This window comes from Haliaeetus leucocephalus, unplaced genomic scaffold, assembly GCF_000737465.1.
Source record: "Haliaeetus leucocephalus isolate CR32 unplaced genomic scaffold, Haliaeetus_leucocephalus-4.0 Scaffold656, whole genome shotgun sequence".
In the NCBI taxonomy this organism is placed as follows: domain Eukaryota; kingdom Metazoa; phylum Chordata; class Aves; order Accipitriformes; family Accipitridae; genus Haliaeetus; species Haliaeetus leucocephalus.
In genome coordinates, this window is record NW_010973092.1 from 11,381,650 (window position 1) to 11,409,270 (window position 27,621).

Sequence of the window (27,621 nt, forward strand, 5' to 3'; positions counted from 1 at the left end):
GGCCTCCGGTTCGGGGCCCGGCGCCACCGACCCGGCCTCGCTGCCGCCCGGCGACGCGCAGCTTATCGCCATCATCGTGGAGCAGCTCAAGAGCCGCGGCCTGTTCGACGGCTTCCGCCGGGACTGCCTGGCCGACGTGGACACCAAGGTAGTGCCGCCGAACCGGGCGGGCGCGGCTGCCGGGCAGCCCCCGGGGCTCGCCGGCGGGACGAGGCCGGGGCGGCGCGGCCGGTGTCTCTTCCCCAGGCCGGAGCCGCGGCCACCGTCCCTGGAACCCGGCCACCGTTGGCCGAAGGGACACCCGCATCCCCTCCCTTCTCTCCCCTCGGCGTCCCGCCCTCGGGGCTGGGGGAGGCCGGCCAGGATGGCGTGCGGCAGCTGCAGTGCCGCTCTCTCGGTCGGTGGGGTTTTATGCCCCCGCTGCGACCGGCATCTGTCGGACAGGCTGCCCTGGAGGTGGTCCTGGCTTGAAGCGATAGCAGCGCTCCAGAGGAGAAACGGGCCAGAGAATAGGCTCGGTCTTCCATTTTCTAGCCCAGGCCTTATTAGGAAAACAGTCTCCCATAAGGATAGTGCTGCTCTCGAGCATAATCCCCACATTTGCAAAACAAACGTTTAACCTTTCTTTCTCGAGTAGGTGTTCTCAGACTGTTGTTTGAAACGGATTTCTTCCTCAGTCACAACACGAGCTCCTGAATATTTGTTGGCAGTATTGAAAGTTGGGTTGTTCACAATTGCCCTGTCAAAATTAAACACTGGTGGTTTATTTTCACAAACTTTTACGCCTTCAGCAAGAGTCCTGTTCTGGGACCTGCAATTGTCATTCTGGGCCAGTCCAGCAGCTGTCACAAAACCATTTCTGAAACTGTCAGGTCATCTGCACAGAGCAGCCGTAGGCCAGAGCAGCTTTGTCAGGGTAGATACACGCTGCCCAGGGCAGACACTGCACGTCTGTTACCAACCCTTTCATTCATCATCCCATCTGCATATCAAATTCTGAAATTCAAATGTTGCCACGCTCTTGTCCTTTCCTTGCACGGTACCAGGATCTGGATGGTCCTATGTATCTATATGGGTTTGTTAGTTCAATTCCTGTTCACTGGAATTAAGCTTCCACTGATAAAACCCACATAATTCTTATCTTCTGTGTTAGTGTCACAAAAGCAAATAATAAAGTTCTTTGTTAGTGACAATATTACTCAGCCAGTTTCCTAGGAATTCTGTGATAGAGGGTTTCCAGACAACAGGAACTCTGCTTAAACAACTCCTGTCTGCACAGGCAGTTTGCATTTCACTAAGTAATATTACAAGCAGACAACAATTTTAAAACCAATCTATCCAGCTATTTAAATTATTGTAATAGCACTCTGACCAACTGTTCTTTGCAATTACCTGTTGTGTTCTCAGGTAAAACAAGCTTACCTTTGTCCACACAGTGAAAGGATGGAGAATACAGACAACAGAACAGTAGTGTACATGACAAAAGATGTACTATGAAGAACTCTGGCAGGGGATTGTTTTGAGATCTTTTAGCTGTTTAGCTGGATTATTTTTTTATTATTTTTTTTTAGCCAGCGTATCAAAATTTGAGGCAGAAAGTAGACAACTTTGTATCGACCCATCTGGACAAACAGGAGTGGAATCCAACAATGAACAAAAACCAGTTACGAAATGGGCTGAGGCAGAGTGTGATTCAGTAAGTAAGCAACATTCTATAAAATAGTGGTAATGCTATTTGATAAGTAATATATAACTACCTTATCACCCAAGTCAAATAAGAATTTGTAGAATTAATTTTTTCACAACACTTTCTGCTGTGCTTTCCTGAGTTTCATTGTAATAGTGGATGCAGTCTTAACTCTGATTAAAATGCTTTCTGCTTTACCTAAAATTTGTATTTTCATGAGTTGAGCAGCATGCTGAAGTACTCATATTTGCTACCTAGCAAAGTTATTGCTGCAAATAACCAAAACTGTGCCTGCTACCAAAACTGTGCCTGATGTGCTGAGCTGAATGACCTTGATCTCTATTTTTAGAGAAAAGCCTACATCACTTAAAGAAAAAAATCCTGAAGATGCCAAAGCTTAAGTAGACTCCAACCACTAGCAGGCAGTAATCAAGCTGGGCTAGCCTGATTTCATGCAGCAGAGGGTAGCTTTTGTACAACTATTTAAGATATTACATTTTCAGCATGGCAGGAAAGCCGGCTTAAACTATGGTGCTTAGAGGTTTTGGTTTATTATCTCCTGCTGCTAACTCATTTCAGTCTGAAGTATGACCCTTAGCTTGTTTGACTAAAAGTCATGGATAAAAACCTCATAGTAAAAGTTGTGGAGAGGGGCAGTAGGGAACTCGATAATAGCATTTATGCTTACAAGGAAAGCTGTTAGAACATCTCACACACAGAAGAAACTATTTCAGAGCACTTGATAGAACCTGTAAATCATTAGCATGTAACATTAGTTTGTTTAATCTGTAATTAGAGAAGGGGGTGTCCACTGGAAGTACAGAATTTCATATCTTGGAATCCTTGAGACATGTTTGTCACTTAATGCTTCTTCTTATTTCATGTTACTCTACCACTAGAATGAAGCGGACAATTGAAAATTGTATCAGAGAGCCTGTAATGAGAAGAATGTAAAGTGCTCCCTTTAAGTAGGCCATTAGTATAAAGAATAGACACACAGTATTAGGGAGTTTGAAGAGTCCCTGTCGCTCCTGTGGTTGCAAGACTGAGTGCTGAGGTTGTCAAGATGTGTATGCCCTTTGTTGCATGCACATATACGTGTGCTGTTACCTGGAGGTGACATGATGTGCCATGACCCTGCACCCACTCGCTCACCAGCATTCACGGCCTTATTAGTCTTGTGGCTCCTTTTCTGAGTGCCAGGCAATGTCTCCATTTCCTGTGCCCCGCTCCCTTGCAGACATGACTTAAGCCTTCTAGACAGCCTGTGCCCCACAATCCAAGAGTCTGACACAGCCCCTGAAGTAATAAGTCACTTCAATTACTAGTGTTCAGTTCCAGAAACTTTGCTGTGTGCTACATGTGCTTGTTTTTATAATTAATACCCATCTGTCTAGACTAACAGTTACAAGGAGTGAGTGACAGTAATGTTATTAGGGGGCAGGCCTCTTCTCCCTCCAGTCAGCCAAAAAAAAGACTGTGCTCTCACCTGCCCTCCTCCTCAGAATAGCTTGTTTCCCTTGTTTGTGCCAAAATGTGTTTGTTTGCTTTCATGTTGACCTCATTTCCACATGAGCCTTATTAAAGTGGCTCTTGTCCAACATGTCATTTAAGTACCTGGGAGACCAGATGTCAGTTGTTAATTCTGTAGGGAGAAGTGAGAGGGGGTTGGGGGAATTAGGTGATTGAAACAGCTCCCTGTTAAGGATCTACTGAGTGGGCTGCAGTTCTCACCATGTTAATGCTAATTGCAGTTGACAGGAGGGCTCTGGAGAATTACTGGAGGAGATTGGGGAGAAGTTTTTCAGAGGAGCTGAATGACTCCTTTGTCTTTGTTCAAGGTCAGGAATGCTGGAAGCTGGAGTGGACAGAATTATTTCTCAGGTGGTGGATCCAAAACTAAACCACATCTTCAGGCCCCAGATAGAGAGGGCGATTCATGAATTTTTGGCTGCACAAAAGAAAGAGGAAAGTGTGCCAGCTCCTCCTCCAGAGCCTGAGAATAAGGATCCTCCTGCTCCATCTCAGGATGCCTCCTAAAGGTCTTGTGTCTTTGCACTTACTACTTACGTTTTTCATGTACCTCATCTCTGTAGTTTGTATAATGCAAGATAGAGAAGGCATTGTATTCTTCCTGGCTTGACAGGGAGGACACTTTGATCATCGGCGTGTTGTCAAAGTCAGACAGTCATCTGAGCTGCTTCCACTTAAGTGTCTGCTAAAAATATGTTAGGACTGAAGACATAGGTATGATGTAAAACAGCTATCAAGGAACACTGTGGACTCTGCCAGTGCTGGTTTTGGATCAGGCCAAAAGGCCTTTTATTCCAGTAAAGCATATCCAGCAGTGATTGACGTGGAATTGGCTGGATAGCTTTCAGAACAATATCAAATGGATTAAAAATATATATCCTTTACTGAAATACAGCTGAAAGTAGAGTGGTGACAAGTTATTGTGCTTTAGCATTGAAAGTTTTAGATAGCTCTTCTTTAGAACATACACTGGGGTGTTGAATTGTTAGTGACTGAAATATTCACTGCTGGAGTAAGGGTAACGTCTCTGAGAGTGAATAACTGTTCATTCCAAATTGACTGGTTTAAATAGAGCAACCTATATCTTTCCAGCTGAAAGGACTGAGGGTGTCTTTGTTGCAAACATGTTCATTCTGGCTTTTGTGATCAAAATAACTCAAGGGGCCTCAGGGGGCTATAATTGCTACTCTGTCTTAACACAAATGACTGTGCACCCATCTCTGCTAAGGCCCTGTATCTTAACGTTGATTTGAATATTGAGGCCTGTGTGCACATTACTGAGGAACCACTATCTTGATGGAAAATTTCAATCTGCAGCTTTGCTGGGGAACTTAAAACCATACTGCATGAAAGGAAGTTAATTGTGACTTGTTCTATCTGCTAGGGCTTTCTGAAAGCAAAAATTTTCCTTATAATCTGCAGCTGATTTATTAAGAAGGAATAAGTAACTTGCAATAGCTGTTCTTGTGCTTGGAATGATTAGAGCAACTAGCATTTTTAACTTAATAGTAGAAGTGAAAGTGCCTGTAGTATCATCCTGAGTTATTTAGTTATCTGTGACTTGCAGCCTTAATGCCTTGATATATCTTTGCATTTGTCTTGTTCAAGTAGTTTAAAGTCCATTATAACCTGCAGTTAAGTGCAGCTGTTAATTAATATATTCTAATCTATTCTCTATTCAAATGCATTTCCTTGTGAAGGTGCCATCCTCTAAATTCTCTTTTTTCTTGCAGTGAGTTCCTGATACTAAGCAGCTGCAGTTGCAAAATACGTGTCCTGTTAGATTGGCAATGGATTACTTGTTCCATTTGGTGCAGGATTGCTGTCTGCCAAAGATGATTAACCTTTATCAGACCTGTGGGAAGGCATTGAAATCGGTGAAATTCAGATGCACCTGGAGTTCTGCATGTGGAGGGACAGCCAAAGTATGAAGATATTTTTGCTATTAACTGCAATACAGAGAGCAGCATGTATACTTGTTAGTCATGCCTTCAGGCAAGGGTTTGGGAAGAAAAAGGGAGTTGGCTCGTCTGGAGGGAGTAGGGAAGTGGTTTGAGATGATACTAGGCTTGGGAGTGGGAAGAAAGATGTTTTGGGGGGTGGGGTAGTAGCTGGGAGACCAAGAGCTGTCAGATTTTCTTTGATATAAGCCAGATGAGAAGAAGCATCATACATCTCTGCTGCATAACACAGCATTGAGTAGTAGGTGCCAAGTCAGGTGTAACTCATTGCAGTGCCTGATTTAGGAAAGACATTTCCTGTTTAAAACTGGAAAGAACACTTCAGGATCAATTATCTAGATAATTTCTGTTGCATTGCAGGAAAATGTTTACAGTTGGCTATGACTATAGCTGATTTAATTCTTATTTCCCAGGTAACTCTGGGAAGCAAAGGGCACCAGAGTAAGTAGGTGATCAGTTTGAAACTTGTCTCTTTCAACTTGAAAGACTTCTTTCCTGTGAAATTTCTCAGGTGCCTAGTGGAAACTGTCCTATGCTTTCAGCTTGAATGCATGCAGTGTCCTCTGGATGACAGTCAAGTAGAGAATGTGATCAAGTATTCTGCCAGCAAATGTCCATACCTTTTACAATAAAAGACATCAAAAAAGCATCTCTGACTCCTAGCTTTTTCAGAACTTTTTTTCTTAAGGAAAAACTACTTTAAAGAAATCCAGGACTCCTAATTGCTGGAACCCTAATGGAAGTGTGACCTTACACAGTTCATAGATGAATCCAGGTCTGACAACATGGGGTTGTTAGTAGAAGTTATCATGAAATAAGACTGATATTAGTATTCCTCTCCATATAGGTCTCTCAAAAAATCTAAAGTATCAAAGAACTGAACTGACTTTATGTCACATCATTTATGAGCTATAAATCCTGAGTAAGTTCAGTCTAGTGCTACTGATGGTGAAGGCATGTTCAGCCTTGTGAAAACAATGCACTTTTGGCAGTAGGCTGGAGGTATTCAAATTTTTTTTCCCTTTCAGACAGCAGTCTTTTAAGAAGCTAATAACTGCCTATGTCACTGAATAACAACGTTTGAATCCTTGCTATTTATGGGCTACATACCTCAACTACAGCCTTACCCATAGACCTTGTATGTGAACAGATGCAATCCCAGCTATACTTTGCTCCCTTTTCAAGCTGGGTAATTTGTAGGGAAGATTGATGCTGTGGTTTAATCTTGTAGCTAACTTATTTTGCATAGTACTTCTCAACACAGTTATATGCAGAAATGGAGATGACGGAACATCTGGCATTTTAAACCCTTTACCAGAGAGCTCTGTGAACTTCACTGCAGTAAGTTTGCACTCCGCACAGTGCTATATAGTCTTGCTGATACATGATTCTTCCATCAATATTTTTATCCCATTTAAGAGTGTTCCTCTCAGAATAGGAACTTAAATGCCTGTACTTTTTAGTGATAACTATATTGGCTGCAACCTTCCTGATACGGTTTGAAAAAGCTGTATTTTGGGATAATCTGGTTGTGTGGCTTGACTCTCACTGTTACATAGTCTGTGTTCCTGCTATAAAACAGGACAAGGGGTATGTGAGGAAAGGCTTCTCTCCTGCATGTTGATTTGGTGGTTAAAGGCTGCTCTCTAAATCAGTAGTAGGTGTTTTCCCTTGGAGCCTTAAGGGCAGCTCTTGGCAGGAAAAGATCTTTTACCTCCCGGTAGGGTGTCTCAACCACTTTTCTGAAACTGAGCCATTTATGCAGGGGGGGAAAAAAGGTTCAAGAGTCTAGAAAGAGAGAAAGTGAAAAGGATTTTAACTGTGCTTAGACAAATTCTGGATTACAGTAGTAGTAGTTACAGAGCAGGAACACCAGTTTTAAAAAGCAGTAAGTAGAGCTGGATATATTGCAGCGAAGAGGGAATCTGAACTTGTGTTTCCTACCTCTGACAAGTGCTTTAACAGATGAGTGAAGGAGAATAGGTTCAGCCACCACAGTTTTAAAAGGTTTTTTTCCATTGTTCTCTCATTGAATGTGGTACTGTGTTAAACTCTGAACACTAATGCTGTGCTACTGCTGTGCGTGTGTAGGGCTATGGCTTTAGTTGGTTTCAGCCTATGCACAGTGCATGACCGCAATGACTGCAGGAACTTTCAGATCAGAACTGAGGCACCTAATGAGATTACACAGCCAGTCCACATTGGGGAACAGAGTCTTTAACATTTGGCCTCTGAAGTCCTTGCTTTGGATCAGAGCCTTGGAAGTAACAAGCTTTGGAAGCATACCTTAGATCTAATGGTACAGTGAGAAAAACCACCAAGTCCTTATCATGGTGAATGGTAGGTAGTGCCCTTTGATTATATACATTTGTCCCTGGCAACTGATAGAAACAGGATTCCAGCCTTAACTCAGTGATATTATAGAAGTCTCTACACCAGAACAAAAGAACAAGCTTGTACCAACTGTAGAAGTGAAATTGTTCCCTTGTGTAATAGGATGTTGGATTAAAGTTAGCATATTAGTCAGTTTACATCACTATGTTGGATATGTTAAATACAGTCCAAAGAGTTTGGTGAGGCAGACAGGTCTAAGACACTTGAGTTATTCAATAAGCAATTAGATGCCTTTGTGGAGCTGAAGGGGCAGGGCTGTACATTAGGATGAGCCTCAGTGGATCAAATGGGCCTTCTCTTTGATCTCAGAATCCCTCTCACGTTCAAGTTGACTGTCCCTGTTTCCCAGACAGTCATTTAGGACCTCGAATTTTCTCTCTCAGATGAATATGTTCATGCTTTTAATAAACTTCAAGAAATCGCAGCATTTCTTCATCTGTTATACCAATAACGTAAAGGAGCTTTAAATATTTTCTGGCTCCTTGGCTTTGCGTGTCCCAACCCTGTGCATTTGCTTCTGCCCGGTCCCAAGAGACCAGCTGCAGTTTAAAGAAAACATGCAGGGAGTTTGAGTTGCATTCTTGGAAAACCAGCCTTGCTACTCTGTGACTGCTCTGCCCTATGGAAATGCTGGAGTCCAAAGCCTGCAGGAGCCAGCCTGGCTCAGTAGGGAGGTATTAGATTAGGAACTAGGAGGTACAGGTTCTCTGCAGAGTCCTGCTAGTCCACAGCCATGTCTGTGGCTAGTTGTTTTACCTGTTTGCTTGCCTGTAAAGTGAAGATAACTTTACCCCCCTACAGAATTCCTGGAGTGGGGAGGGAATCAGGTGCTATATCTGGGCCCAATACAATGAAAACACAGAATGAAAGGAATGCACACATCAGTATACATACACACAAGTTGTGATATACTGTAAAAGTTCTAAGGATTAGACATTATAGTTGAAGTCCCATGGAGTCATCTTGAAGCTCACATCTAGCTGGCCAGACTAGGGGTTTTAATTGTGCCATTTAGTATCAGATAGTGGCTTCAGGATTAGAAGCAGATGGATTGAACTGTGAACCAATGAACCCAGTTTCACAAGCCTTATGAAGGAGGAAAAAGACCCCACCTAAAACCACAAACCTATATAGGAGGATTGCAGTGCCATGCATTGGTCAGTCACCCCAGCACTTATCAATCACAGCCAAGTGGCATATAAGGCAGTACCTGAAATTCTAGCCATTGCTTGGCTATTAAAGGCATTATCACACATCTCATATGATTAAAATACAGTCAAGCAAAAAACCGCCCTGATCTTAAGGTGGGGGGAAGAAGGAGGAAGAGGTGCCATTGATGATGGCCACCCAAAAAGCCAAGAGCAGATGTCAGCACACTCTCCTCCAGCACTGCCTCACCTGCTGCACTTTCCTGGGCTGCTTTTGGGGTTGATGGATCACTGGTCACTTAAGGCAGACAAGCCAGAGCACAAGGAAATGCGTTGTATTAATTAACTTTCTCCAGCTGACCCTTCTGGCAAAAGCAGGCTTGAGAAATTAGTCTGGACACCAACTGTATGGCCTGGGTTTTTGTAGCTTTCCTGCAGAGCTGGGTGTCTTGGTGGGTTTATAACCTATGTATTCAAGTCCCAGCAAAACAGAAAATGGCCATGTCCTGCACTCCAGATAATCCAGAACTCCACTTCACAGAGATTGAATTCTAACGCTCTTTAGTCAAGACAAGTATAGTCAAGTTCTCTTGAGTGAACAAACTAAATTTTACAGTCTTACTAGAGAAAATAGAGAAGAAGGGAAGGCTTTCTTAGTTGTTCTGGGAGTTCTCATATTATGCAGACATATCAGTTCAAGCGTTACTTGCAGCACTGTGGAACTTTTCTTACTTTCCCACCATCTATTTTGTCTTCGTCATGTTGAAACCTGAACTGCAGCCTTACAACAGTTCTGATGATTTTTCCTTTGACAGTGTCCCAAATGCTGTCATGTTAGAAAAACCAAGAGCAGAATTCCATTTCCTTTCCCCCATTATTCCTGAAAAATGTACATGTAATGCATACCACCAAAACACACAAAGCAATCTAGGTGGAATCACGATGTTATTTTTATGAACATGCATATTTTAATCCAAGAGAAACTTAATTACAAGTACTGAACAGGAATTAAGTGATGAATGTGTTTATAACACATTCTTGAAGTAAAACTGATTCTTGCTATAAATAACTAATAGGCATTTTATGATTTTTTTTTTGCAACTTCTCATGCAAGTGTTACATAAAATAAATGAGTGTCTCAGGGAGCATCCGCTATGTAGCTGTTCTGTGATAACAACTCCAGAGATGCTTCTTTCAATTTAACCTGAAACAGATTACCAATGGAGCAAGATAGTCGCCACAGCTCTTGACCATCTTAACAAGACCGCAGTTTCACCTGAGCCTGGATTTTGGACATGTGCATTCTGCGAGCCCTTTTGCAACTGCAAATAAGGTTCTTGAGCAGGTCATTTGGTTCAGGCTCAATGCCACAGCATTAATTTAACATAATCAGTTCAAGAGACATTGCACCATCAGGTAGCGATGCTGCTAAGTGACATAGAAAAAAAGTAACTCACTGAACAAAGACTCAAGCCCAGCCAATTCTCTGCCCTCATCAGCTATTTTACTGACTAGTATCTAGTCCATTGGCAAGTCAGACACTGACTCAAGTAGACTTCACCAAAAGAAGCAGATTCAAAGTTGCCATTATATATTTATCCTTTGCCTAAACCAGCCAGTATTTTCCAGCAACAGTTCTTCCATTTGTAACCACAGCCATGCTAGAATTAGCACGATGTCTCTGTCTGGTAGAGCTGAACCCAACCCAAGTCTCCAGATTAATCCCAGAGTAACTGCAAGCAGGTTTGTTAGGTCAGATCCCTGTAACTAAACACCCAAATCCAAGTACATCTGGTGAAGGGAAGACAGCCAAACAGGAAAGAGTAATACATTAGAAGATCTCTCATCTTTGGTTCCTTCACTCATTGGTACCCAGGCCTTACTCATCCTTCAAGTACTCCCACATCACAGTAATGCAGTTTAAAATTTATTACGGAATTCAGAACCAGCCCGGTTTTGAATCTTGATACCAGATGAGTGAGACGCCCAGATTCCCAGCCTACAGGTCAGGCAACAAAACCCCTCTCCGGAAAAGGGGAATAATCATGACTGTCTGAAAGCAAGTCCAAACCACAACTCTGAATCCTTGGCACGGAGAAGCATCAAACTTAGGCGCCTGTCAGGATAGTGGGTCAAACCCACTCCTGCCCCAAACACTGAGCTAGTCATTGCCAAAACACTCTGAATCCACACTGGAATCAACATAGGGGTCTTGAACCCAAACCACATCCAGCTCCACTTCCTTGCCTGTTCTTAGGACAAGCATGACTGCTTTTAACCAGGCACAGCCTGTATGCCTGGAAGAGAGAGTGTTCAATCTATCATTTTGATCTCAGCCAGAAGAAGGGGCGCCAGGAGGATTAGAAATCATACCTGGAACATTTAATAGAGCATTTTACTGTCTTTTCACCACATCAACAAAAAAAAGGAAGAGCAGCACCCACTGCCACAATGCTGCTCATATGCCACCTACTTCAAGACCACCACTGCTCAGGGACAACAGGCATCACTGGGTACCAGCCAAGTTTTCTAACAGCACCTTCTTCTTCAGCACACAGGGTATAGCTGCAATCGCTGCTGAGCGGGATCCTGTTCTCCAACTTTTTGCTGAACTGGAGACCAGTTTCTCCAGTTCCCAGTTCAAACTCACAAGGGACTGGAACAGTTTAACTCTTCCACAGATATTTTCCTGTTTATACTGTAGTGAAGAATATATTTTACCAGCTTCCTTAAAGAGAGGTCAGCTTAACTCCTTGTGAGCAGTTAGGGCCCCTCATATCCACAACCACCAAAGCTTACAGGTGCAGGGACTCCCTGCTCCCTTTCCTCCCTACCAAAAAAGCTTGTGTAGCATAGCCATTCTGAATCTGGCCATAAGAGGGAGATAAACTATTGCTTCATTTCTTAGTCGTGATGCCTCCTTACAAAACCTGAGCAGATACAGGACTCCAAAGCCTTTGCTGACTCCTGAGTGAATCAGCTCAGCAAGGTGTGTAAACAGCTCTCACAAAGCATTTCCATGAACTCTGACTGTACTTGTCTCATGCAAATCACACAGCAGATATTGTAATTTCTCAAGAGGTTTAATAGTGTGAAACAAATATCAGTTAGGATTAGGGAGAGTTTGCAGAGAAAAGTGAACAGCCCAAGTGATCAGGGACAAAAACACAGGTTCAGGATGTGAAACTGTAAATTCTGACCTACCCAAATCTGTAATTCACTGATCCGGTCCAGTGTGAACAAGGTTGAGGCTAAAACACTAGCAGTAGCGCCTGGGGCCCCAGATGGTAGTGCCACGAGATTGTATCAGAACCGTAGCTTCAGTTCTTGCATTTTTGTGATTCAAGTGCCAAGCCCACATCAGTGTCAAGTCAGCCTCGGAAACATGACTGGGCAGTAACCAGCCCAGCAATAACTGCCCTCGTCTAGACACCATCAGAAGCCACGGCGCAGAGAAACACGCTACCTCAGCCATCAGACTGGGAACTGGCTCCACTGAAAATTCCCTCCGGCATTGGGACAAGCCCAGGGAAAGGCACCGTAGCAAAACGCAACAAGTCCAACCCACTTGTCCAGGCTAAAGGAGTGTGAGGCCCTCACATTTCAGTGATTTCATCTTGCTGACTCTTATACGAGGAAATCGGTGGCTTTTACACTAGTATCTTTGTTACAGATACCTGTTCACTTGGAAAAATAGAAAAGAAAATACCCAAACCAGTTCAGGTCTTGGCCCTACAAAGGATTCATGTAAGGACAGACAGCTGCAGTTTGCTTTGCAGAGTTGTGGCCTTTGGGAAATCCAAGCAACTTCATACAGTAAATGCATCCATTTTGGAAGGGATTTGCAACAGAAATAGAAAACCATGACATCCACAAGTTTCATATTTCATTGCAACTCTGCAAAAGGGAGATAAAATAATCCGGCTTCAGAGAACATTCAAAATTTCACATTTCCTACAAGGGGGCAGCACAACTGTAGCAAAAAAAGAAAATCCAGCCATTACTTTTCCCCCACAGCACTCCCTGTGAGGCACCAACTCATTAATCACCCCCTTCCATCTCCTCGCATAACAGCATTCACCTCCACCAGCTCCTCCTGCTAAGACTTAGTCCTCCAGATAGTTATCTCCAAATTCTACCATCAAAACAAGGACTAATTTGACCAAGACAGCCAGCCTCAGAGGTCACCAACACCAGCCTGAGCTCCACACCTTCCACTCGCTGACTTCTCCAACCAGCAAAAACCACACTATATACACAAGACCTTCCAAGGAAGCCCAAATAAAGTCCAGTTCAATCTTACCTCACTCTGCAGAGCACTCTACTCATCTCAGGCTCTACCACACACTGTGCTCCTTATCTGGCTCAGCCCCGGCTGCAGGGGCTCTGCTGAGCAATTGAGCCCACCTGCACCCAGGGCACACCTGAACCTTTGCCTTCCCTCCCTACCCCAACCTCCTCCCAGGGGAAAAGCTACACTGCTTCACCTGCAAAAAGGATAACCAGCTATCTCCAACCCTGCCTAAATTTCCACTTCCTACAGGGGAGCCTGGACATAGCCATAATCCAATGCAAAAGCCCATCTTTCCCAAAATGGGGTGGGAATGTAGGATTTGGCAGCTGCTGGCCCCACAGATGATACCTGACAGTTCCAGCTCACCACTGGCTCGAGCATGCAGAATGGGCAGGTCCCCGAGGCTGACTCTGCTCCCCAAAATATCCCACCCTCTTCCTCCAGGGATGTCATGAAGGTGCAAGGGGTGGGGGGTGTCCAGCAGCCACCCTCAGTGGCTTATTATGGGGACAGATTTCTTTCCCTTTTTCAAACAGGACTAAGCCCAGCATTGTTTCTCTGGGGTACCAGGAGGGTACCAGGGCAGCCAGGATGTCGCTCCATCTTGAACAGATTTACATCAGCCTCCCCGACCGACCCTCGCTGTTGGAGAGCCGCAGGGGTCCACCAGACACCCGCTCCAGCTCCAACATGCCCAGGGAGGGGGTTGCTGAGGCAACAGCATGCCTTATTTAACCGTTATTTAACCCATCTCGCCCTCCCCCCCGCCGCCGCCACTGCCGACGTGCGCGACCGAGGGTACAGCTTTTATTAGGGTGGGATTTTGCAGCCGCTGGATTTATGGGACGTCCCCAGCCGCCTGCCCTTGCCCACAGCCCCAGGACGGCGGGTTTGCAAAAGCTCAGTTCCAGGGCAGACAGCGGCTTCCCCAGCCTGCAGATTGCCCTCTGTAAAGGGCAGGGCAAACAGGTGAAAAAGAGTTTTATGAAAAAAACAACCCCAAGGCATCATTCAAGACATGAGATTTTGGGATGGGGGTTTTTTGGAGGAACATAAAATCACAGTTTTTCAGACCAAAACCAAACTCCATCCCCAAGATGCTGCTATCTTGCCATTTGGCACCACCGTCACCGTGGGGCTGCTGAGGGCAAGGGGCTGAAATGAGGTCGGTTGCCCCAGAGCACAGCTCTCCCAAAAGCTGCTGTGCTTTTTGGGTGGGAAGTAAAGCATTTTTCTGGTTAAGAGACTCACTGACTCTCAAATCAAATTTTCTCACAAATCATGTGTTTTGGGAAGCTGGTCTCCTCTGCAGAAAACAGAGGAAAAAGTGGAGGCTTGGTGGGTAAACCTCACCCTGGTCCCTGTCAGTTAAGCCGGATTTTTATAGGTTTTGTACCACCACAGGTTGTGCTGTCAGGGTTTCATAGGCAGCGCTGGGGCTGGCATGCAGACCCCGGTGGGCAGGGGTCACGAGTCCCTACCAAAGCCTCGCTGCCCTGCAGAGCTGCCTGAAGTAAGTTATAGTGGGAATTTGTGCGTGAAAACCAAGGATGCACGTGAATGAGGTTCTGCTACATGTGGAAAAACTATCTTCATGCCATGGTATCCTTAGGGGCAAGGGCTAGCAAGTCTACACCACCGCAGAGTGCATATCAAAGCCTATATGAAGCCCCTGAAAGCACCCATATAAAAAGGCAATTGATTTCTTGGCCAAGACTGCAGACACAAGAAATTCAGGGAAGCATGCATTTGGGTATGTGTTCAACTAAATATTAGCTCCCTCTGCAATTTGTCAATCCCTACTGAACAGCCATTTGAGAGAAGTGCTCACTGTCCCAAAGTCAGGGAAATCTTCCAAGCTCGTAATAAAGAAATGTGGCCCTGTAGGATTTCCTGAACAGGATTATTCCGAGTCTAAGGACAAGTCTGGGTTTTGCTTTGATTATCAGTCATCTCACCATTAGAAGCATTTGTGAGATGATTAGCTGCCCTGAACACTGGTCTTACCAGGACAGATAAGAACCTCCCAGTCTGTCCCTCTCAAGCTCAGCTCCTTCTGTTATGCCTAGAAGAAAAACCTGTCCCAGCCAGAAGAGCAGCTTTACTCCGGAGGATCTCGAAGAGAGCAGCTCTGAGAAGCAGTAGGACAGATGTCGGAGCTGCCTTTATGGGTTTGAATCTAGCTGTGATGAATAATTTGTAATTTTTGTAGATGTAATACATATGTCATCCCTTACCTCTGTAAGAACTTTCTATGTGACTGCAAAGAATGAAATCAAAGGGATACTAATGAAACTGGACTAAAGCGAAGGCAGAGCTCAGATACCAGCTTGCAGAGCACCGAGTCACTAGGAGTTATTGGAAGGTGATCAATGGAGAATAATCCCAGCCAAACCAGCAGTTCAGACTTCTGCAAGCATTAACCCAGGGCAGTTGCAATGCGAGAGCCCATCCAAGAGAAATAAAGGCATGGAAATAATGTTCTTGGGGCCTGGAAAAGACTTCCAAAAGAAACAAGTTTACAAGATACTGGCTTATAATAGTAATTAAATCATTCTCACTGAAAAGCAGCTAAGTGATACATAGCAAAGAATCGGTCAAAACCCCAAGACTTTAATCAGAAATAACTGGAGAGCCTTTAACCAGTTTCAGTGGAGGGAAGAGAGCTTGAATGGGCACAGCTACCCCTAAACAAGGTTCTTCAGAAAATAGTCTGAGGAATATGAGGAGGAGGAGACTGAAAATGAGAAGATTGAAACTGCCCGTGCCACAGCAGCACCTTGCCTGTGACCAGTCTGTTCACATCCAGCATTTTCCCCAGCACTTGCCTCACTCTGCAAAATAACACATATTAATACTGCTGACACCATATCATCCTGAAGATCTGAATTTTATTTATACAAAAATCAGAGGCAAGCCTAAGTGGCAATAAAGTTTCAGAAGGTCTTAAAAGTTCTAGGAATTCTGAGCATTTTATTAGGTGAACTAGCAATTCTGCAGTAAAAATAGCTTTGGGTTTCACTGTTCAATCTTACTTTTCCACATTGCTTTGAGCTTTCAAGATGTTAGAGTTCAGCCTGCAATGCACTTTGGGCTGCAGGCAGGGAATAAGTTTGTAAAACACTATGTGCCACTTCTGCAGAATATGGTAGTCCTCCCCATCAGCCACACTCTCTCATTTCTAGCAGAAGATGGTAATAAGCATAAAAGAGGAACAAATTCTAACTAATGGGACTTTAAACAATCAGAAAGCAAATTATGACAGCAATTATGACAGCTCGGTGCTTGGCAACACCTTCACCTTTCCCAGATGTCAGAGGATAAGCTATTTTTACTGAAAAAAGATGATAGAAACCAGGGCTTATTTGGACATCTGCAGCAGAAATTGATTCAAAGTGATTTGAGCTTTGAAAATGGGGTTTGGAGGCAACTCGTTGGGCTTTGTTTTTCTGGAAGAGGAGACAGGCCACTTCACATTCTTGGTGCAGGATCAGTCTCTTCACTGGAATGCCTGTCAGTCATACTTAAATCTGTGCAATATTTACTTTTTTCACTCTCTGGACCTAGGCGTTTAATAGGCTTTAATTTAGACTTTGGCATTGGACAAGATAAAAGCGGCACTTTCTCCTTTTGGGCACATAAGGGCTCCCATTTTTTCCAAGCTTTTTTCCTTGCTCTGTATAGAGCAGAGAAAACTATTCCCCAAACCACAACATTATTTCCCTGTTCCCCTTCCATCTCAGCCAAACCATGGTTTCATCTGCCACCACCACTGCCCTTCCATTTGCTGTTGGTGACCACCAGTGCTAACTTAAGTCCGGCTCAGGTTTATTCATCCATCAGCTCCATCATTCCTGCTCCAGCCCTGTGCTCAGCCGTGGCTGAAACCTCCGTCCTCCCTGAGCATCTGCTGAGCGCACCAAGTCCGTTAGGGCAGGAGCACGTCAGCTCCATGTGGCAGAAGCACTTGATCCATTGTAATATTGAGTTTCATCGCGCAGCCTTCAGTTATGTGACCCGGAATATTTGACCTGATGTCAGAGGGGGCCTTGGGCTATTGAGATATTTCCCCGGGGCACCCTGCCCTCTTTCTACCAAAGGAATCTGATCCAGCAACAGGAAAGAGTGAGAATTTTCAGCTGTCCCCATCCCCTGTGAAACAGTCTGTGCTACATGTGCCTAATGTAAGGTGTCCCTTACCCACTCGCTTTCTCCTCTTCTCCTCTCTAGGTTCTAATCCTGCACTAATTTCTACTAACAGCCATGTAAGATACTGTGATAAATTAAGTTCTTGCCAACACAACGCATTTTTCCTTTTTCATAGCATCTTTTACAGCCAACACCCCACATGGGCTCCAGACTTGCAAGGTGCTAAACAGCTGATAACCCTGTTCTCCACTGAAATCAAGGCTGCCCAAAGGCATACAGTGTTTTGCAGAATCAGACTGCATTTGTGGGATTTGCTTCATCCTTCACTGAAATCCAGACACCTCTGGGAGCAGAGAAGGGCAGACTTTTAACACAAATAAACCACAACGCTTTAGGAGGGATTGTAAACAAAAACTGCAGCAGCATGGAATTAAAAGGAAAAAGAAGAAAAAAAAAAAAAAAGAAATAGCCCAACACATGCAAAATGTGTGATCTTCATTGTTTCATCAGGTTGGTACCCCAGTTGTACATCCCATCAGAAAAGCAGGGTGTCCCACAGTAAACCGTGGATGTGTGTGTTTGTTAGCTCACAGACATCACTAACTAGCTAACTACACTTGCTAACTTCAACAGCTGAAGGCTAGTAACCTCTCCTAAGCCACTCGGCCATTCACTGCCACCACTCAGTCACGTCGCTTCCTAGAGCACCAAGTTTTCCATGGGAGACTCCTGTGTAAGTGTTGCTATGCCTGTGCCCCCTTAACATCCACTTCAGCGTCCTGCAAGGAACTACGTGTGAAACAGGGAGTTTTCCTGATATCAAAACTCACAGCAGTCGGGAGTTGATCCCCCCACTCCCATATCCGTTATCCTTGTGTTTTCTAACTCTACTGACTACAAAAGGTGAAGTCCAGAACTCCACTGGCCTTAGGAGAGGCAACAAACCTTTTGTGTAGTAAAAAGCCTTTCAAATTTATTTTCTTGCTACCTACTGTTTTCAAGCAGGGGGTTATTTTTAATGACCAAAGGGTCTTGAAAATAAAGGTACCTGGGTATAGAGTTATTACTGCTATTATTTAAAAATCAGCATAGAAAAAAAAAAGACTAGTCTTTTCGGGCTTTAGCAACTCAGAGGTGTAAAACTCTGAGAGAGTTTTTGCAGGTGCCAAAATAGGCTTGGCTTCTGCAAGAAGCCCCCCTTGAATGGGCTTTTGCCCCTAAATGACACACATTTCACGGATGCCTGGTCTATCTCCCTCAAGTCCACTGTATAGGGACACATCTTGGTCAAAGTGGCTGTTACTGGACTGCAGAGGTAGATGATCCAAACATTCACATGTTGCTGATGGAAAAGTAATTTTTTGGCCTTTGCAACAGTGTGGGTGAGAGTGTCAGCTAGCAATTGTTTGGTCTGGCTCATTTGTCCACACGGCATCTAGAAACTGTGCTTCGTTAGGCTAGAAGTATACAAAAGAAAAGCACAGTCTCAACACTGAGGATGGAGTCAGGATTTCCTCTGTTCTGATTCCAGCTCCAGCTGGGATGCCATGCTTGACTTGGGGTAACACTTTTAACCTCTCTGCATCCATTATCCCAACTTATAAAACAGGAAAGCAGCAACAACCTTCCCCCCAAATTGGCTTTGTGAGAATTAAGGTTTGAAGAATGTTCTGAAGATTAAATCCAGCCCCAACACACACCCAAAAACATCACAGTTGCTTAAAACTGAATAGCATAATGGAGATAAGTACAGCCGCAGAGTCATTTGGAAAGTCCAGACAATGAGCACATCAATCAAGGCTGCTTCGTAGGGCAGACATCTAAATAAATGCTAATGAAGTCATTTCCACAACACCCCCAACCAATGGGGGCTGCAGTACTTAAAAGTAGTAACAGCCGCGAGAACAGACTGTCCGTTAAAAAACAAAATAGAACATTGAAAAGCCAAAAAAGAAAGCAACAGTTTGTGCATTTCAGAGCTCTGAGAAACATTGTACCTTGGAGCCAGGCTTTTGTTCAAGTGAAGGCTTTTTTCTTTCAGCCCTCCCTTACTTTCACTGCCCGCTTTATCATTCATGCTTTTCGCTTGCCACATACCCAGATGCTACAAGAATGGGCAGACTGTGGGCCTAACTGAAGTCTACTGACATCAAAAGGCTCCCATTGACTTTAACGGACATTTAACTAACCCTCTATAAATCACTGAAAGTCAGTGATTAAACAGACAGCCCCTTCTGAATAGTGGAGAGACTAACATAACACCCCTGAAATTTAGTTCCTGTATTAACTCCAACCCTGCATGCTTGGGGGCAAGTCTACGTCTGCTTTATCTCATAACCTCCATGCTGAGAGTATTTCAAAGAGAAGGAGAAATAGCTTCTCTCCAAACCAGGGGAGAACTTCTGTAATTGTGCCCCTATTGGGGGAGTTATATCAGCTTTGCTATATTTTCTGAGAGTCGAGAGCACCCCACAGCAGTGCCAACCCACTGATCCCCAGATCCTCATGTCAGACCACGCTCTGCGTGAGAGAGGGTATCTGGACGCTGGTGGATGACTTTAGGCAACCCATGGTGGAGGTTCATTTGAGGTCCATGACACACCCTCTGAATCCTGAACCTACTTCATTAACACAAGTAACTAAATGACCGGCTGGGTCTTCACCGTTGCTCCAGGTGCGCTGGTGTGCCAGCTCACAGAGCTTTTCCAGCACGCGGCTCGCTCCTGCGCCTCAGCTAGTTGCATGAAAATTTTCTGCAGCTGCATAAATACCAGCACTGACGCACACCTCATCTCCGTGGGGTTGAAATATGACTGAAGTCATATCTTGTGGTGCACGTTGCGTGCATATTTGACCATGTCATCTGCCTGAGAAGTCACTGCCTTCCTGAAATCCCCCCTCTGAGCAGGCTGGGACAACCATCTTTCACTCATCTGTTAACACCTCCCAGCCAGTCACCAGTTCCTTCTGCACAAAGCGGCACTGGGCTGACAGGTTTGATGATCTGCAGATGATGTTCGGCCTTGGCTCATAAGCCAGCTATCTCCAGGAAATTTTATATCACTGAAAAGGCAAAATGCTCAGCTCACTAATGGGACACAGGACTACTCCTGACCCCAGGCCATTCCTGAGTTATCTTTTTTTAATACTTACAGCTAAAGCATTTTTAAACAAAGTAAAACAATTGTGAATGCTGAAAAATATATAATATCTCAAAGATGTTTTCTGAAGGAAAAGAAGTCCCCCAAATTACTTCATTAAAAAGTAAGGAACAAAGCTACTGACCCATGTTACAGTGGCTGGGGATTGTGTTCAGTGTACCTGCCCCTTGGCATTTCTCCGCTGCCAGATCACTCCCTCGAGTCCCCCGGCAACTGGAAGAACTAGCAGCAGCCCCAGTGTACTCTTGGGACTAACACCAGTGCCAGGACAGGCCTGGGATTGAGGTGGCCCCAATGCCCAATTTTTTGCAAGCTCTGCAACATGCGGTACTAGAAGACCCCCAGTCTGACTGAACTTGTCAGCACTAATTTGGCCCTTCAGATGGATGACAATAATTCCTCGGATTTGCACTACTCTCTTATGCTTCCCAAACATCTTTGGCTTGCAAAGAGCAAAGGGGAAAAGCCAGGCTCTAGCACCAGGGCCAGACTCTGGGATGAATCAGTGATGTTCCCATCAAGGAAGAAGAGCCAAAGCCTAGTGGAGACTAGGTGATGACCAGGACTTACCATCCAGAGTAAGTTTTCTTTTCTTGAAAGCATTTCTCCCAGCTACAAAATTTTGCAAAATGTCCCACATATGTTTTCCTACCTTTCTCCAAGACTCAAAATTTTGGCTTAGCTTTTAAACGTATTATTAGCCCAGCTATAGTCTTCTATGAGGTCTAACAGATGCACCACACTTGGCATTTGCCTAAGCAAAAGACACATCCTAAAAGCAGCACCTGCTCTGCCCAGTAACCACTCCTATAACTTGGTCAGGCCAGTTTTTGGCCCTATAACTCTGAAGAGCCCCAGTCTATGCCTCAGACCAGCTTTGATCTTCCCTGTGTCGACACTTCTGTTGAGTTTCACCACTGGCAGCGGATGCTCCTGTGCCACTAGCAGGTTCCCTGCTCAGCAATGTCTCCTGATGCTCCAGAGGTCCCTTCCTGCCCTCACTCTGTCCTGCACCATGTCTGAGCAACCCAAAATGTTTTCCCTTTCCCAGCACACCCATACCTCTAGATGGCTGTCCAGCACGGCGCACAGCAGCCAGAGCCAGCCCAGACACTGTGACGGGGATGTAAGAGATTAGACCAGTATTAGATTTCAGTCTTCCAGACATTCATGTGAAGCGGCTTCTTCCACTTTAACTACTTGCCTTTCAAATTTTTCAGCCAAGGGCTGTGTCCAGACTGTGACCAATACACTGCTGCACATATTGAATGCAGTGGCTTAGAAAGAAGCCGCATTCATAGCTGAGTTTCATGGACAGAACTGCACAGCCATGTCTTTCGTGTCATCCACAAGTGTAGCCTGCAGCTAGTTCTCTTTTCTACAAGATTTCATGCCTGCATCTTCAGCCAAAAAGCTGTAGAGCAAGTTCACACTGTCATTCCTAGTCCTCTTCATGCTTTCTAAGTAGTCCTGACTACCAGAGCTGTGAGTTTTCAAGTTAGGATGATTCTTTCCTTTTTTTTTTTTTTTTTTAACAGTATTTCCTTTTTTTTTTTAATTCACTTTACATTTCCTGCTCACACAGTTTGATTTTGTCTTATCCTACCACATCTCTCTCCTCATCACCCTTTACAGTGCCTCTGCCACTTCAGTACTGGCTGGAAATTTAGTTATTGTGCTGCTTGCCCATCTCTTCTGCATAGAGATGGCAAACAAAATTAGGTCTAATGTGTTAGAACCAGAACATGAAGAAAATGGGCCTCCCAGCTCAAATCCCATGATTTGCCTTGTCTTCTGAAGCTGCTAAAACCAAAAAACAACAAAACAACTTTTGTTATTCCCCATGAAAAGTTCCTAAAGAAACAAGTATTTTCCAGTTGTATTTTTCATCAAAATTGGGGAACTTTTATAAAAAGGAACACCATTTCAGGGGGTGAAAAAAGTTCTTCAAAAATTACCTTTTTTTTTTGGTCAAAAAGCCATTTTCCCTATTATAAAAAAGCCAATAAAACATTCCTCCAGTGAGATGACATCTTTATCAGTCAAAGAGGGACAGCAGCCTGGCAAAGGACATGAGCAGATTCATGTCTGAAGCAGGGGTGGGGAGAGAAGATGAAGGGAGGTCTACCTCACCATCCTACACCTACAAACTAAAAAACCCAGTATGCAGCTCCCATGCCCAGCCCAGCATGTGCCAGTGCTGCTGCCACCCATTGCTGCTCACCAGTAGCAGCAGAGCTCGGTGGGCTTCTGAGGGAAGGGAGGCAATGCGACTGAGACCCTGCGAGCATCATGCCTGGTGGAGGATCCCATCATCCCCTCGAGCTGCCAACCAGCGGGGCGACCCCCTCCAAGGCCGGTGAGTACCAGCAGGTCCCCAGCAGAGATGTGCCACCTGCAGGGACCCTGAGTTCCACTTTCCTCCACCAGCCTGAAAATCTTTCAGGTCGATCCTGACATCTTTCCCCCAGGTCAGGGGGAATGGCCAGAGACTGCATTCACATCAGCAGGGCAGAGCATGAGTTTGTCAGCCACAGCCATTGATTTAATACCCATTTCTGTGCTGCAGAAAGGAAGCCACCACACCAGAAAAGATTCTGAAAAAAAAAGATTCTGAGGCTGAATTCCTCCCTCAGCTGTACACAAGCAGCTTTATCACCTAAGAATTCAGGTGATAAAACCGGGAGGGAGAATTTTGTTCAGGTGTTGCCTATGTGATAGCCTCCAAACCTTTCCCTTGCTTGCCCAACCAATGCTATTTGTTCTGCTGTGTGATCAAGGCAAACAATATGCAAATGTGCAGCAGCGAGCCCTCCCCAGAGGGCATCTCTAAAAGCTCAGCTATCTTTAACATCGTTATGGCTAGGATTTGGGAATAGCAAATCTTCTGATGACTGTTTGCAACAGCTCCTGTGCTCCATACAGACACTGCTGCTGCTGCTCCCAGCCAGTGCTCAGCTATTCTTGGTGAGAGCCTGCAGAGCGCAGCTGGCTTCACTCCTTTTCTTCCAAGACTGCAGCTCTGTAGTGTTCATGAAACACAGTATGAGGGACTTCTCTTGCAACTTTTCTTGGTATTTTTCACAGCGGGTAAAAAATGGGCCCAGCTTCTCTGGAAGTCCATGCAAGCTCAGCCCAGTTCTGGATAATACAGTCCAGTCCCACAAAAGTATGACACATCCCTTGTTTCAGGAGCACTGCAGAGCATCAGATGAAGAATACATGCTGTACTTTCCCAGTAGCAAGGGAAAGTGGTCACATCGTGATTATATGATGATGAAAAAGAGAAATGCTTGGAAAAGTTCCTGAGCAGAGTCTTTCTGTTGGAGCAGAGCATCCCAGCCTCGCCATCCTGCCGTCTGTTTTGAACAAACGCAGCTCAAGCGAGTGGCAGCACAAGGGGCCGTGCAATCGGCCCCAGTGTTTGTGTACCTTTGGCAAATTTTAAATTGGGAGCAGCTGCTAGCAAACTAGCAGGGATGTTTTATAGCTTGCTGACAATGCCAGATTCTGCAGATATTACAGTCCATACTCAGTGGCATCTCTGGAGTATTCCATTTTTCATTTTTACAAGCATTTCCCAACACACCACCAGGAATGCACAAGAACTGCTCAAATTTACGCCATTGGGGATCAGGGATGGTTTGTCCCCTTCAACAGTTGGCCCAGACGTGCTCCCCACACTGCAACCAGCCCATCAGCATGAGCTCAGCAGGGGAGTGCTGGTGTCTGTCCTCACTGGGGGTTTTATGGTCGGTTTGGGGCACTGGCAGTGCATCTGTTATCAGACCTGGTACTCCCTCACTTGAGAAGTTATTTGTCTCATCAAGGGACAGTTTGCTTGTTTAGAAAAGGAGATTATAATATTTATTTCCCAGCAGAGATGGGAAGCCTCATCAATTGTTACTTAAGCAACTGAAGGTTTTTATTTGGATGAAGCTAAATAAGTGTAAAATTATAGAGGGGATTAAGACAGATTAAGGGGTGCCTGTTAGTCAGAAATGACTCCTGGTGGGCTGGGAATTTTTCCAAGAGGCTAAACATAACTTGACTTGCAACACCACAAAGCGAGTATCTTGTGCTACCGTATCACTCCCTGTGCTTGGAGTCAGCAGCTCCAGCAATGGCTTAGAAATATGCTGCCTGACCTGCTGTCTGCAGGTCTGCATCTGATGACAGCTTCAGCAACCACACTCAGCTGTCTCTGGAAGGGAGACCTTGTCGGTCCTTGCACCTGGCTGAAGGGTTTCACCCAGAAGCAAGTGGAGACGTGCCTCAAACCTTGCTCACTATCAGGTCTGGCACCGCCGTGAACTATCACTTTCAGCAGCTTCACTGCCCACAGGTCCTTATCCCGGTTCCACCACCTCCCAGACAGCGTTTGATTTTTTTGACAAAAGTTATCATCATTCTGAAAAAAAAGTGTCACATCCCTTCTCTGCATGCTGGTGCAACAGTGTTGTTGCATCCCTTTAAAGGGATGGTGTGCAAGTGTATAAGTACACTTTATCAACACACTTTTTCATTCTTTATCACTTAAACTCATCTTAGGAGGTTTGGACAGGGGTCTCAGGACTGCCCTTTCCACTATGAGTAACATAATGCCACCTTTTACCTATCACAAAGCCCCAGTACCGTATTTCTTGGACCGCGAATGTCTCAAGAGTGGCAACAAATCAGAAAGTGCAAAGACTCTGCACACTGCCAGGGAATAATATTTCTTTAAAAAAAAATAATCTCAGCATTTTATTTCCTTTCCCTCAATTTGCTTGAAAATTGTGCAACAACTATTTAAGACCACATAACATATAAGCTACAGTTTCAAATTGCAAGACAGCGTTACTGGATTACCTCTGGATTGGATGGTTAAAAGGAGACTTTGCTTATTTCTTGAAAGAATAGGGAAAAATATTATGCTGTAGAATATTTTGGAGGTCCTGGAACTTCTGGCTGTGTAACAACCAAAACTTCTTTTGGGTCATACCCTCCTCTGGTTCTCATTTGTTTTCACACATATGACATATTAGCTTCCTACATCAGTGGGTAGGAAGATCGTACCTGCTTTATAATCCATTATAATGCTGCTGCTTATTCCCTCAAATAATTTCTTCCAAAAAAAACCTTTCAGGTAGTCAGAGTCTGCCCACGGAACTAAAGAGAATCTCTGTCTCCTGACAATGACGTATTGCCTGTATTTTAGGAATGCTAAAAAAATCAGGGAGTATATTTACTGAACTGAACAGATCTGTACCTGGAATCCTCCTCTTGATACTGCAAAGGCACACGTTGCCTATGTTGGCAGAAACCTCATTGCCTATGTTGACAGAAACCTGACACCACAAAATGAGATTCAGAATAAAGGGCAATTTTTTTCCAGTTTTTAGGAGAAACTGAATTATGACACTCAAGGACCACTCCTCCCACCCAAAACTTCTTTATGGAGCTTTGCCCATGGAAAAGCTGTTTGCCTTCAGGATGGGATTCAGGACCTAGGATGGATGCAGCATGCTCCACATGAAAGAAAGAGTCCACAGAGTGTGGGAACTGCTGATGAGAGAAGCAAAGAGCAGGAGGAGCTCCCAAAGGCACAAGAGCCTGAACAGCAGCAGCCGTGAATATCTGCCCTCCTCCTCCTCCTCTCATCTGCTGTTTTTGAATAAAAACATGGGGCGGGGTGGTCAGTCAGTCTTAGAAAGAAACAGGTTAGCACTTGGTTCTCAGGAGGCAGAGATGACTGCAGCTCAGCTGCTCTGAATGGTCACGAACCCACACAAAGGCTTGTGGCCCCTTCAGATCTCCTGCTCCTCCTCCCCTCGATTGCTCCACACTGCGCAGTCACTGTCCTTGGTAGGGTGTATCACAGGCTGGCGTTCAAGACATAATCAGTTGTGCCTTTTTCAGTCTTAACACTTAAAATGTAATCCTTGAACCTCCTTAATGCAACAGCCATGTTTCTGTCCAGAATTAGGGAACTGTGGCAGGAGTGATGGGATGGGCATGAGGATGGGGCATAGCTGGCCATGCTTTCTCATGGTCTCTGGAAGAGCTCTTCTCCTCGGGCCATCTCTCAGAAACACGCTGGCCTGAAATGGCTGGAGCACCCCGAAAACTGGGTGCTGCCCTATGGTTCTCCCTTTCTGAGCTATACAACAGCCACAGCATGACTGTCCATCCCATCCAAAAGCAGGGTAAAACCAAGCACTTCCTTGCTCCATTACAACATGATCTGCTGGCTGGGAGGCAAACCCCCATCTTGCCGGCGAGCACTCAACAGGCTCGGGAGCCCTTTCAGCTCCCAACGACTGTGTCCAGAGGCTCTGCTCAGTGCCAGCACAATTCGTGACAAGGCTTTATCTGGGACAACTGAGAACTTGTGCCAACAGAAATCAGACACAGCTCAGAAACGAGGGTTCCCCTGTGTCCGTAACACAACCCCCAGCACAGCCAGGGATGTTTTCTCTGTAATGAGATCCTCTGACTGCAGCAAAAGGGGACTCTGTTAGCAGTAACCAGACTTGCCTCCCTCTGGCTTCCCCATCTCCCTTTCCAATACAAGAGATCTCTTTTCACCCTAAAGGAGCCTGGCAGTGCACAGTCCTATTCTCGGTACCACAGCACCAAACGTTCCCACCCAGAAAGGGCTGCTGCCTTCAAGATCAAGGAATGTCAGCTCCTTCTTCCCTTACAGCTCCATAGCTCACTTTCAGCTCCCTAAGGACTATCCTGAATTTATCCAGAAGAGAATATGAGTTTAACTGAGAGCTCACGGCCAAAATCTGTATTTTTTGGCATAGAGGAACAGGTACTAAATGAAAACTCTCCTAGCTGTTGTACGGGTCAATACTCAAGAAACCAGACAATCAGGCCACGTTCCTCATTAAATAATTGACCGTATGAGCACCAATACATTCTATTCGCTAGGTGCTGCTAGAAGATGCTCCCCACCCCTTTTCTTGCCCTAGAAATAGCCTATGACTGTGATTGCAAATTTAAAGAGAAGGGTTAGAAATGGTGATGTTGACATAGGGGCTGATAGGCCAGTACAGAAACTGATGGGAAAATAAAGAAGAGCTTAAACTACTGCTGTATCTCTCCCACAACTGGAGGTTTGCATACCTGCAAGATGAAGCAGTTGAGGTCAGAAACAGCCATCTGATGAGTTTCATTTGATCCTTTTTCTTACCTGTTTGGATAGCTTCCCACAATTTCTCTGTCTCATACACACTTCTTTTTTCCTCTGATAATCCCCTCAGGCTAGTCCAGAAGCTTCCATTTAGATGTCCCTTGAAACAGG

General features: G+C 44.8%; 1 protein-coding gene across 1 annotated transcript in view; it reads left to right on the forward strand.

Annotated features, from left to right (window-relative positions):
* The window catches only part of BOD1 (biorientation of chromosomes in cell division 1), a 6,053-nt gene extending 233 nt beyond the window's left edge, over nucleotides 1-5,820 (forward strand). Inside the window, exons 1-4 of the mRNA XM_010579236.1 lie at nucleotides 1-148; nucleotides 1,572-1,696; nucleotides 3,529-3,729; nucleotides 4,954-5,820. The exon at nucleotides 1-148 is cut by the window's left edge and continues 233 nt beyond it. Coding sequence (XP_010577538.1) covers nucleotides 1-148; nucleotides 1,572-1,696; nucleotides 3,529-3,727 — 472 coding nt within the window. The 3' untranslated portion in view covers nucleotides 3,728-3,729; nucleotides 4,954-5,820. The remainder of the gene's footprint in view (nucleotides 149-1,571; nucleotides 1,697-3,528; nucleotides 3,730-4,953) is intronic.
* Nucleotides 5,821-27,621: the final 21,801 nt, after the last annotated feature.